The sequence below is a fragment of the Zingiber officinale genome, chromosome 11B (assembly GCF_018446385.1).
Source record: "Zingiber officinale cultivar Zhangliang chromosome 11B, Zo_v1.1, whole genome shotgun sequence".
Lineage (NCBI taxonomy): Eukaryota > Viridiplantae > Streptophyta > Magnoliopsida > Zingiberales > Zingiberaceae > Zingiber > Zingiber officinale.
This window is the reverse complement of record NC_056007.1, coordinates 5,647,450-5,661,092: the sequence shown is the minus strand read 5'-3', so window position 1 is coordinate 5,661,092 and position 13,643 is coordinate 5,647,450. Positions and strand designations below refer to the sequence as shown.

The following is a 13,643-nucleotide window of genomic DNA, read 5'->3' as shown; positions in this document are numbered from 1 at the left end:
TCTAGTCGTTACATCCTTGTACATATCTTTAATTAGTTCAACATATTTTACGCTAACACCTCTCCTTTCTAGAATTCTCCATATAATTTCTCTTAGGACTCTATCATAAGCTTTTTCTAGGTCAATGAATACCATATGCAAATCTCGTTTTTTCTCCCGGTATTTTTCAATTAATTGTCTAAGAAGAGGTATAGCTTCGGTAGTGTCCAAAACCAAAGTATTTTAATTAAAAGGATTTATTTGATTAATTCATATTTAATTGAACAATTTAAATAAATAGATTTAGTTAGATTAAATTAATTAAGTTAGTTCACATTTATGGAATTTGGATTGACCAATTATAACGGCTGGATATAAATATGTATAAAGTTTATTTTAAATACATATAGATATATATAAAATTTATAAGGCCTAGTAAGAATATAAAATTTATATAACCCATGTGTATAAATTTTATATAAAAATTATTACATATGCAATTTATGTAAGAAATTTAATTAAGATATATATATATATATATATATATATATATATATATAGAAATTTGATATCCTGCGCGCCCACACAGTGCGCGACTGTGCGCGCCCGCACAGTGCGCAACTGTGCGCGCGCGCAGGATATCACTGATTTTAGTGTTTTTTTTTTATTTTTGAATTAAAAAATAATAATTAAAATATTTTTTAAAAATTTTATTTTTAGGGTTCAGGCTTTGGGTTATAGTATCAAAACTATTTTTTTTAGATTTTATCTCTAGGGTTCAGGCTTTGGGTTATAGTATCAAAGCTATTTAGGGTTCAGGCTTTGGATTATAGTATCAAAGCTATTTTTTTTAGATTTTACCTCTAGGGTTCAGGCTTTGGGTTATAGTATCAATGCTATTTTTTTTTTAAGATTTTACCCCTAGGGTTTAGACTTCCCAATTGGGTTATAATGTTTAATAAAAAGAAAAATTGAAAATGAAATAAATTTAAGTATTTATGGAGTATTGTAATGTGTTTAGGAGATATATTTATGTATTAGGGATTTATATAAATAAATATTGATTTTTTTAATTAGAATTTTAAAAAAAAATTGAAAAAAAAAGTCGGATATGCTGCGCGCGCGAACAGTCGCGCACTGTGTGGCGCGCAACATATCACGACACTATATATATATATATATATATATATATATATATATAAGATGAATCCGAATTCAATAAATAAAAGTTATACAAGGCTTGGTAGGTGTAAAATTTATATAAGAATAGTATATATATATATAGATTGATTTTTTTTAAAACTTAATTAAGGTCTATATATATATATATATATATATATATATATGATTTGAATTTATTTCCCATAGGAGCTTGATATGAAGATTAATATGTATAGAAATTTAGTTTATTATGGAATCATTCAAATTTATTTTTGGAATGGACTTGGCACCACCAATATATATATGCTCCCTTAGAAAGAAAAGTGGGGTTCGAATATTGTTTTGCAAGTTTTCGCCAACCCCTAGCTCTCACAACCGTCGGCCTAGCTTCCACCACGCCGGACCTAACTATAAGGAGAGGTGAAGAAGAAGAGGTTTAGTAGCAAAAAGGAGTTGAGGGCATGTTCTTCCCTATCTTATGAATTTATTGGTTCCTATAAACTATGGATGTTAGGTTCCTTGGTAGATGTATTAAATTCGGGCTTGGTTAGTTACAATTATATTCCTCCTTCTTCCTTATCTTGATTATATTAGGTGTCACATGCTAGGTTCGGTTTAAGTTGCTAGAACCATAACCATGTTTAGGATTTCTTTTTTTGGTATACGTTAATCTGGTTTTGGTTTAGGATGCATGAAATGAAATATGCTTAGATAACTTCATGATCAAAATAGGCTTCGGATTACAAGGTTTAAATTGCTATGAAAGCAATTATGTATGGCACCAATTATACGGACAATCATGTTTCATAACTATGCATGTAATGGATTAAATAATAATAATAATAATAATAATAATAATAATAATAAATAAAGACAAATATACACATCTCACAAACTCTAGCACACCAATTATATGGATGGATGTGTTTTATGACCTTACATGTTATGGATTTTTATGGGAAAATTATATGCAGGTTCAATCGATTCATGAAGTTGGTGTGGACATGGACCTTAAGGTTGCAAGCTATTGTTTAGATATTAGGGGTTAACCTGTTAATAGAATCGTTAGGGGTGAGATATGTTTATAAACTCTAGCGCGCACTGATTATATATTTTCGGACAACCATGATTATTCATGTCTTGTATAAGGGGAATTGGTTTACATTACAAAGTGTTATTTGCATACATGAGGCTTATGAAATATTTAATGAGAAACACAACTTAATGGTAGACAATTTATGCTCATGTATGGGTTAAGGTCATCCTTGCTTAATTGGGTTCTCATGCTAGGAATTTTGTTGTATAATAATGTCACGTGTACATATTTGTATGAGTGTAAGTAATTGATATTCAAGTAAGGGATGATGAATATGGATAACTGTGTTTTGGGTTCGTGGTCACGTTTATACTCAAGATCATGTTTAAGTTTATGTACATGCCTATGCCCATGATCATGTTCAAGTGTATGTTTTTTCGAAATTTGTCTAGTAGGTTTGTGTTACTCTTGCTTCACACCATGACGAGTTAGTGGACTATGTGTATTTCTTTTCGGAAATTTAGCTTAGTAAGTTGTGTTAAACTTACTCCTTAACATGATAACTTTATGGACTCTAGGAGATTTCGGAATTATAGTTTAGGTGGGCTTTTGTTGCTTCATGTTCCTCATCATGTTAACTTTGCATGCTACAAGTACTTTCAGTTTGTAGTTTAGGTAGACTTATGTTTTCTTCTTGCTTGACATCATAGTAACTTCACATGCTATATGTATTTTTGGATTTCTAATTTAGGAAAGTTTATGAATTCTTTTTGCTGGACATCATGGTAACTTTACATGCTACATGTATTTTTGGAGCTCTAGTTTAGATAGGCTTATGTTTTCTTCTTGCTTGTCATTATGGTAACTTCGCATGCTACGTGTATTTTGGGTCTCTAGTTTAGGTAGGTTTATGTTTCCTTCTTGCTATTCATCATGATAACATCACGTGCTCTATGTAGATTTCGGATTCTAGATGAGGTAAGTTTCGGATTTGGTTTAGTGGTGCTCATCTTCTTATGTTTTTTAGCATAAGACCCACATAGGTTAAAAGTGAATTTTGGAATTTGCTTGGTTGTACTTGTGTTTATTTTTTTATTCTCACCATGCTCCCTTAAATTCTTAGGTTTCAGGTCCAAGAATCTATGAACCCAATTATGTTTTGATAACATATTAATACTCGTTAGGTTCGGATTAGGAATAAGTAGATAAGAACTCAATCATGTTGTAACATCTTTATAATACTAACTAGTTTCGGGTTTTATGCTTTTGTAAGCTATAGATTCAACATGTTTATATTTATGTTCCATGCTTGTGCAGTGACCATGTTTATGTTTATGCACATGTTTGTATTTATGCCCATGCTTATGAAGTGGCCATGTTTATGTTAGATGTATGTTTTGGTTATGTTCATGCTCATGTATTGATCCTATTCACGTTTAAGCGCAAGTTTATGCTTAAGCTTATATTATGAATTTATATGCATAGGTTTAGGTTTAGGTTTATGATTATGCACATGCTAAAGTAGTTACCAAGTTATGATCCGGGGACCTAAGTCCGGGAAGCTTATCAAGTTATGATTCGGAGACCTAAGCTCGGGGAGCTTACCAGTTATGATCCAGGGACCAAGCCTGGAGAGCTTACCATGTTATGACCGGGGGACCTAAGCCCGGGGAGCATGCCAAGCCATGAAAGCTTATGTTTGTGCTTATGTTTATGTGAATGCTTATGTTATGGGTGTTCATGCTCATGTTTATGCACTACCGCTTATGATTCACGTTTGTTTTTGTGTTCAATTTTGTTTATGCCTATGACTAAGTATGTTCATGCTTATGTCTATGTTTTTATGCTTATGATTAAGTGGAGGTCCTGGTTCGTAGTACGTTTACATTCATGCTTTTGTATGCACATACCGGAAAAAAAATGCTTTAATATGAATGAAGACTTAGTTAGGCACATTTTTTCCGTAAGGACACATGGATATAGAAATTAATTAATACATAATATGGTTTGAATGTGCTGAGTCTCTCGACTCACAGATTTTTAACTATTTGAGATGAATGGGGCAGGAGGCATTGACAGGTGAGCAAGCTCGGGACAATGGCAGTACAACCCGAACCGCTTAATTAAATGTTCCTTTCGTAGAATAAATTCTGGGACTATATGACTAGGACCAAATATTGCTAGTAGTTATTTGTTTTAAGAACTATTTAAATACCTTAGTTAAGTTAAGAATATGTAATGAATGTAAGTGCATTTACAATTCGTGGTGTCCGTATGTAAGGGACGTTACAACTTCTATTGTCGACCTTCTTGGCATGAACCCAAATTGATTTTCGATCACCGTGGTCACCTTCCTTAATTTTTTTCTATTACTTTTTCCCAAAGTTTCCTGGTATGACTCATTAGTTTAATACCCCTATAGTTTGCACAATTTTGTATGTCTCTCTTATTCTTATATAAGGAAACTAGAGTACTTATTCTCCATTGATCAGACATTTTTTTCGTTTTCAATATCATGTTAAATAATTTTGTAAGTCATTCAATCCCTTGTTTCCCTAGGCGCTTCCATATCTCTATCGGAATATCATCTGATCCAACAACTTTTCCATTATGCATCTCATTTAAACCTTGTTCTACTTTTTAAGTTTAAACTCTATAATAAAAATTTAAATTTCCATCCTCATTTGACCTACTTAAATTTCTATGCTTAATGAATGGATCCATTATATTAAAATAATAATTATTTAATATTACATACGAATTATTTAATATTAAAAATTTAAATATTAAATTTTATTTAAATTACAGATTGTTTTGTTTTATCTTTATGACTAGTTCTATAAGTATATAAAATAGACTTGGAAGAAAATGTGAAAAATTGAATGTACCTCGCCTCCACGACGTCCAGAACCAAAATAACCACCTACAATAAATCACTTAGTTTGCATGACATAGGTATGAATCTAAGTCTGACATATGATGACTAGAATAAGAAAGAAACAAACCAATAATAAGAACATCAAGATCGGAACCAGCATGTATATAGTCAGGTTTTAGCTTTAACCATTTTCCACTCCGATCACTAGGTTCCCATTTAGATCCAAGATCCTTCAGCACAATTCCTTCATCTCTGAAAATGATTTTAGACAGTACATCATAGGAAGATTATAGAAATAAAGTACAAATATGACAGGAAATCAACTATCATAATAGCTCAAATATGACAGGAAATCAACTATCATAATAGCTCAATGTAGGAGACTAAAGTCAACTTTGCATGGAAAACCTATCAAAAAAATTTTACTGAACTTAATCCCTTCAGAAATCCTTTTTCATGATATATTATTTATGAAAGTTGGTCTTCCTATGCAAGCATCATACATTATGATAATTGTAGGTACAGGTAGACCGGCTAGAGGGGATGAATAGCTCTGAAAAGAAGTTAGAATAATCTCTTGCTACTTATTTAGCAAAGACACGATATTAATAAAAAAAAACTAACATAAAAGAAAACAATGTAAGAAAAACAGTAAGAAGGCTCAGAATGTACTTAGGTTGGTTACAACATAAGTAGTTGTTAATCCAAGGCAGCTGAAAAGCTCACTAAAAAGACTCCTTTGTTGAAGGCAGAATAGCCTCTTACAAACTTTGAACGCTCATGAATTACCTAAGAAATGAGTACAATCATTGCATTCTAATTCCTAACTCCAGAGGACTTTTTAGAGCCTCCGGGGAAAAAGTTATCATTGGTTCACGTAGGTTGAAAGCACCTCCAAAGGGATCCAGGGCGCCTCCAAGAGGATAAAGATTATCCTCTTCTCAACGGTAACCTAACGGCTACTATTCAATGGAGGCGCCTCTATGGAAGCTTCAGAAGGGCGCCTCCAACCTCCATCAGGGCATCTCCATCAAGAGGCACGAGGGCGCCTCCAACCAGCTCGGAGCTGCCTTCAGGCCGTCCTGTTAACCTCCAAATGGTTAACTCTTCCTCACGCTTCTTTGGGTGATGTTCCGATCCTTCGGAATTAAGCTCGCCCGAACCCAACTCTGATCTTCTCCTCGAGCAGACTTCCTCCCCGACGAGAGATGCTCCGCGTGCGTCCTTCTCATCCACCGGTGTACTCTTCCGCAGCTTTTCATCCCTCGGATGCACCGATCTCATCGATCTATTTCCTATGTCACCCTTCTCGCTCGTCGCGTCTTCTGCTAACTTCACGTGTTCTTAAGTTCCTATACACTTAGACACAAGGCATCAACACAACAAAGAACCTAACTTGACTCAGTCGATCACATCAAAATCAACTTGGAGTACAACTTCCAGTGTTCATCTTTTAGTGTAATCTTAATTTGTATGGCAAACTTGAAGTATTAAAAAAAAATGCTAAGTTAATGGACATATGTTATTTACATAAATCACTTTGAGGCCCAAGTTATTGGAACTTTTATAAAGATTGTAAAACAAACTGATATTTGAGTTCTGCACTTCGGCTATTTTGACACAATCTAGATTGCTATGATGCAATCTCGAACATACAACAGTAAAACCACATTAGGTAAACTAAATAACTTATGGAGGTGTGTTTAAGTCATTGAAAGCAAAAATACATTCATACTATCAGCAAACGTCTATCTAATCCATGAATAACAGAATAGATGTACAAAAAAACAGACTGATCCCAGAAAGTATCTTAAAAAATTAAATTAGCATAACTTGAAGTTCTTAATCACTCTTCATATAAGAAAAAGAAACAAATTCGAAGGGGAAAAGATGACAACATATGGATCATCAGAACCTATTCTCAACGGTGGCTTTAAAGAACCTTTCCACATCTTCCACACTGTTAGCAAGAACAGACCAACATGGTTCACCTGAAAAGTATCATAGGCTCCAAACCTCTATAAGTATCATAGCATGAATTATTTCATTAAGCATGACGTCAAGGGGAAAATTGAGCAGACGGATGAAGATCACCATTAGGTACCAATATCTCTAGGCGTCCCTTCAAGGGTCTCACAACTTTCTGCATAAGACTATGTCGTTCCATCAAACTCTGATGAATCACACTAGTGTCTCCAACATAGAGAATATCAAATGCTACATCTGGATCTGTTAAGCTAGAAAGCAGTAGCTATGAACAAAATGTTAACCAAGTTAAATTCATTCAAATTCAAGAGCCTAAGTCATGGGAAAATGACACAAAAATGCACATGAGACCTGAAGTGACTTAAAAGGAGTGGAGAGGCAGCTATATCTTAAACAGCACTTAGTAGAGTACTCGGTCAATTTAGTTTAACAGTGGCACTCACACAGCATCAACTGCCAAAAATTCAGTCAGTATTTAAGATGTACCAAACTTCACACGTTATCCACATCATAGTTTAAAATCTCGAGCCATATCGGAGTTTCGGTTTATGACCGAACAATACGATTTCGGTATCGTATCGTGCCATGCCAATATGATTTTAGTTTTTTTTTAAAATATATATATATATATATATATATATATATATATATATAATTAATGAAATAATTTTATTAGGCTTTGATTCAGCATATTTAGATTATCAAATATTATAGATAGAAGTTGATTGAAATTATTAACATAAAATTTAAACCTAAGTTTTTTTTTATCTTAATCATCGTGCCACAACCTTGCGGCACGAGGGGACCTCACAAGGCCATCGTGACCTCACCGCGACCTCGCAAGACCGTCACAACCTCACAATCAGGGTGCCGGTAGATATCAATGTCAATCCCGTGCCAAAATGGTAAATAGCACCAGTTTCGGATGGCATGGCTCGGTATTTTAATCCATGATCCACATAAATGATGACAGAAGTGAAAAGTGACACAGAGTTCAAGGCACAAAAGTGTGCTAGCCGCTAGGTACAGCACTAAAACACTACAAAAAGAAAATAACAAACATAAAAATAACCTCATGTGAACTATATTATATAATCCAATAATCATATCTCACCAGCAAGAAACTCATTACAAAAATTCAGAAAGTCAAAGGATACAACATAACTGCATCCAAAATAAGATAGAATTAGATCAAGTTAGCTACACTTTGCATGTATACTGCAAAGATGGAGGTATATCATGAAAATGAAAATCCTCACTTTACCTGGCGATAACTCTCTAGCCCTTCCCTAGCAGCCTTTGCTGCAATGATAAAAGGTATTTTATAGATTATCTAATAAAATCATGTTAAAAATGACAAGAAACAGCTGGAGATAGGTATCCAAAGACCTATTTCTTGATTTGAACCAAATTCTGCAAAACGCTGAGTAGAGGTGTCCCAAACCAGCATTTCACCATCCAGTATACACCTATATATAACATCAACACAAATGCATATTACAATTACTGTTTTAAATTTTTATTAACCTTTTGGAAATAGGCATACGCCAATAAAACATGTCAACAATAACATTGCCAACAGAAGATGTTTAAAAGAAAATTAATTTTATTTTTAATTTTACAAACAAGTTAAATGTCTGACAGGAGCATACAATAGAACATAGAACATTTGGCACAAGAAGTTCCACTATAAGACAAAATTGTGGAAATATGAAAAGAAGTATGCGAGGAGATTTATAGGTGAAAGATCTCGTGAGATTCTATTTCTGATTTATTCTACCAATTGATCCTATTCACAAATAGAACATAGAAAATAAAGGTTAATGAAGCATTCTAGAAGAGATAAAACAAGATGGTTACCTGTCAACCAGGACGTTTTGTATAATAATATTTGACATGCCATGTGCATATTCAGTATGATCGAGAAAGTTTCTGATTCATTGAAGAATAACAAAGTTAGCGACGCAAATTCTTGGTTTCTCTATCGTTTCAAAGTGATGAGATATTAATCCATTTAAGTTAGACAACAATAACAAAGGTTCATATAGATATATAGTAAAATCCCATAACTGCATTTATTTAAACACAAGCAATAGTTATACAAATTTCTAAGACCTGGCAGCATCTACCTGGAGAAATAGTGGATTTCCTCTCCATTTTTGTGAATCTGAATGCGATCGCCATCAAACTTACACTCAACGACAACATTCTTTCCATGAAGCTAAATAAAGAAACAAAACATGAAACAAAAGATATCTAGATTGGAACACAAAAACAGAGAATGTTTGCACAAGTCATTTCTTGGAAAGAATAAATAAAAGAACAGCTTTGATATGAAGAAAAATAAGAAATTGAAATGTGCTTCAGAATTGAACATCCAAAAGGTAAAAGAATAGGAATCCGCAGCAAGTAATAGAGATGTCATTTCAATGTATCTCCAAGTTAAAGAACTGATATGACTCCATTCAAGAAAATATAAAAAAGTGAATGTAACTATTTATAAGAATGGCAAAAAAAAGAATAGTCTACGAATAGATTTTCAAATACCACAATGATCAATCTAGATGCCAAAAATTTAGTATTGTAAAATGCATGTCAATGTGCTCAAGGTAAATCAAGATAGAAAAAAAAAAATAGACTTGTAGAGATTCATATGTGACCAGAACACAAGAAAATCACAAGATTAGAAGAGGAAGGATTCCATGATGCATTACAGAAACAAATCAAACAAGCAAGTTAAACAACAACCCAACTTTTATCCCACTAAGTGGGGTGTGTTATATGAATCCTCCTACGTAATTGGCTCGATCCCCTACTATATCCTCATCTATATTTAAAAGAACTTTATCCCGTTCTATCATTGTTAAGTCTTCTTTTGTCTCCCTGTTCCTCGATTAATGTGTGTACTTGTTATGATTTTTCATCGCCTAACTGAGATATTTATTACACTTAAGTACATATTCATATCATCTTAAATATATTTCTTTAAAATAACTTTATCCCGCTCTATCATTGTTAAGTCTTCTTTTGTCTCCCTGTTCCTCGATTAATGTGTGTATTCGTTTTGATTTCACATCGTCTAACTAAGACATTTATTGGACACCTAAGTACATATTCACATCATCTTAAACATGTTTCTTGAAATTTTCCCTCAATGAGCACAATCTTTTATTTTTATCTTGTTTATCCTTGTATGTCCACACATTCACCATAACATCTTCATCTCAGCAATTTTTATCTTACTCGATTTATAACAACATTCAAATCCATATAACATAGCAGGTCTAACCACCATTTTGTAAAACTTCCCTTTAAACTTTGAAGGTACCTTATGATCACAAAGAAACTATCCTCCATTTCAACTATCCTGCTTGTATCCTATGTAAAACATCATTATCAATCCCTCCATTCTTTTACAAAAACAATCATAAATACTGAAAGCTTTCAGTCATCTCCTACATATGCCATATGTAGCCAAATTATTGAATCAAAAAGACTCATTCCGTTTAAACTAATTAAAGTGATTAAAACACTTATTTTGCATGTGACAAACACTTAACATATTAATTATATGCATGTTATTTAATAAAATCTATCCTTGATTAATATTGATTGTTGTATATAAGGGGAGCTTTAGCGCAACGGTAAATTTATTGTCGTGTGACTTGGTAGTCATATATTCAAGTCACAGAAACAACCTCTTGCAATGCAGGGTAAAGCTATATACAATAGACCCTTCCTCGGCCCTCGCATTGGGGGATACTTCGTGCATCGGGTTACCCTAACATTGACTGTTGTATCTTACGTGTTTTGCATTGCATGGTAACATATATATTTTCTCTATGTGAAAATATGAATTAGATATCCTACGTTGGTCATCAATATAAATGTTTTTTTTTAATTTTTAATGTTGACTACATATGCCCTTGCACACCACATATGTGCTTTGAGTGGATTGACTGCATACCACCAACATATGATTATCAAAACCTTTGGTTCTGCCATCTCAATACACTCAATAATTAAATGAAGATCTGGAAATAGCAAGGCAAGCAAAAGACCAAAGCATCTTAAATGTCATGAGAAGCTAAAGTTAAAAAATAACCTTTTTCCATGCATTCATAGCATCACTGACTCTCATAGCTAACTGAGGCCTAACAGGTTTCCCAACTTCAATATCCTGCACATAAGCAATTAATTAAGTGCCACGAATATTTTGATATCAAGTAATAAAAGATTCCGTAAAGTCATAAAATGTGAGAGTTAGGAGGCACTCAAAACAATATAAATTAAATATTTTGCTATGCAGCCCAAGAAAAGATATGAATACAACGAACCAAACTGTACTTCATCTACTGTGGAAAGGTGACAGTAGACAAGTAAAATATTTTAGCATTTGGCAGAAACAACCCCCAGAGTTCATTCAACCATGAGTCCATAATCTCTTAAGTAATTCCAACCACGAAGAGAAACAGATGCACAACTTCTTAAATTTTCATCACTGGTAACAAGCTACATGTTGCTTCCTGCCACAGTTTCAAACAAAGTTTCCAAATTAACAGGTAACAGCTACATGTTGCTTTCTGCCACAGTTTCAAACCAAGTTTCCAAACTAACAGCAATATATATAAACTTAATTGCGCCAAGGTTTTCTGCAAGATGCCAAAATGTCCAGTTTCATATGAGATTGTTTGTCTGTTCATCAAGTACTATTATGTAGCAAAATATATCATATCAAAAAGTTATTGCAATCCAGCATATCAATCAATGTTGAAGGTGAAATGGGTGGATAAGCTACAGCTATTCTGTGTAAGAATCGAGCACTGTGATAAACACAGCATACAAGTCATATTGTGTCATAAAGGTATCATTATAACCTCATGAGTCATGACAATCCCTATTTTGGCCAACAATAGTAGAAATCTTGTGTGAACTAATAAAGTAAGCAATAGGATAATATATATACATCAAGCAGTTCTCATATAACTTGTAAATTGCCTTTCGAAAGTTAAGAACTAGTGAGCCACTAACAGGATTAGGTTTGTTCTTGACATATTCAGCAAGAGATGCCAATCATTCAGACAATGGAATAGACGTAATAGGCAGTTCATTAGAAATTCAGACTCATATAAAACATTGAGTACTTTAAATGTAAGAGGCATCAAAAGAGGTGCTTCTGAATGAAAAACTCCTACTAAAAGAAAGCCTATGAAACAACCCAAGTTATCGAAAGTAGTATCAAAGAACAGGAGATTCTGAGACAAAAAAACTCTTATTCTAATGTTTTCTCATTCTTTTTTTGTATTCTACCACATTGTACATAGCAAGGATTGAGATTTCGTGCCGAGTCGGTTGAAACGGGAAAAACATCTCGTTCGTCCGCCGACTGGCACTGGCACAAACCCGGCACCAATCCCGCGTTAGTGCCAAAAGGGCATCGTGACTTCGCGGCCGCACAGGGGCTGCACGACCCCCGTAGCCGCACCAAAGAGGTCGTGCGGAAGGGATCGCACGACTATCGCGACGACCCCGCGGCCGCGGCTAGGGGTTGCAATAGTCGCAACGGGTATAGATTTTTTAATTAAGAGTTTTTTTTAAAATTAAAACAATTCCTAGGAGGGTGAGACTTAATTAAATTCTAATAAAATTATCTAATTGATTAAATATTTTATTTATTTTAATTTTAAAAATATATAATACAAAATTTATTTATTTAGTTATGTTATTATTATTTTTAATGATCTAATTATCTCTAATTTAAATAAATAATCAAATATATTTTTTAAAATCCTACTTAAATTATCCTATTAAAATACATAAAAATTCTAAAAATGTTAATAAAAATATTATATATTCTTAAAAAACTCCGTAGGGATTGCAGTGTAGCGATGGTCTCCACGGGTCACCACAACCATGATTTTTTTAGTTGTTTTTATTTTTTATTTTTTATTTTTTAAAATAAACTATTATTAATAATAATTATAAAATATTAAAAATTATTTCAAAATTTTTAAATAATTTTTCATTTTAATAAATATTTTATAAAATAATTTAAATTTTTTTAATAATTTTAAAATTAAGCATAAATTTAAAATAATCTAAAAAATTAAAAAATATATATATAATTCTTAAACATTTCAAATAATTTTTTAAATTAAAAATTTACAAATATGTTAAAAAATAATTAAAAATTTTAAATAATTATAATCATTTTTATAATTTTAAATTTAGTTTTGAATTTTAAGAATTACTTATTTGTTAAAATAGTTTTTTATAAAAATTTAATAGGCATTATCTTATGAGAAAATATTAAAAATAAATTGAACATCTTAAAATATAAAACATATTTAATAATCAAATATTAATATACATTTATATTTATATTTAAAAAATATTGAAACTATATCAACCCAGCACAATACGATACCAAAACTGTATCGCTCCGATTCAAGACCGAAACCTCGACACGGATTGAGATTATAAACCTTGATATATAGCATGTCAATTACAAGTCCTATGTACTCTTGCAGTATACAGTTTTAAGCAAAACATTTTTCTCAATTAATAAAAGAAGTGTCTTTTGAAAAGGAAAATACACGCTAA

The 13,643-nt window shown here is 32.6% G+C and overlaps 1 protein-coding gene across 2 annotated transcripts in view; it reads right to left on the bottom strand.

Annotated features, from left to right (window-relative positions):
* The window catches only part of LOC122034309 (DNA ligase 4-like), a 30,830-nt gene that overhangs the window by 11,689 nt on the left and 5,498 nt on the right, over positions 1-13,643 (bottom strand). The window contains exons 5-14 of one of the 2 annotated variants that reach the window (XM_042593504.1): positions 11,146-11,220; positions 9,170-9,261; positions 8,901-8,972; positions 8,430-8,509; positions 8,305-8,342; positions 8,198-8,204; positions 7,149-7,277; positions 6,970-7,045; positions 5,182-5,306; positions 5,065-5,099 (exon numbers count right to left, since the gene is read on the bottom strand). In XM_042593504.1, the coding sequence (XP_042449438.1) occupies positions 5,065-5,099; positions 5,182-5,306; positions 6,970-7,045; positions 7,149-7,277; positions 8,198-8,204; positions 8,305-8,342; positions 8,430-8,509; positions 8,901-8,972; positions 9,170-9,261; positions 11,146-11,220 (729 nt within the window). The remainder of the gene's footprint in view (positions 1-5,064; positions 5,100-5,181; positions 5,307-6,969; positions 7,046-7,148; positions 7,278-8,197; positions 8,205-8,304; positions 8,343-8,429; positions 8,510-8,900; positions 8,973-9,169; positions 9,262-11,145; positions 11,221-13,643) is intronic. The other variant, XM_042593505.1, reaches the window with a different exon arrangement.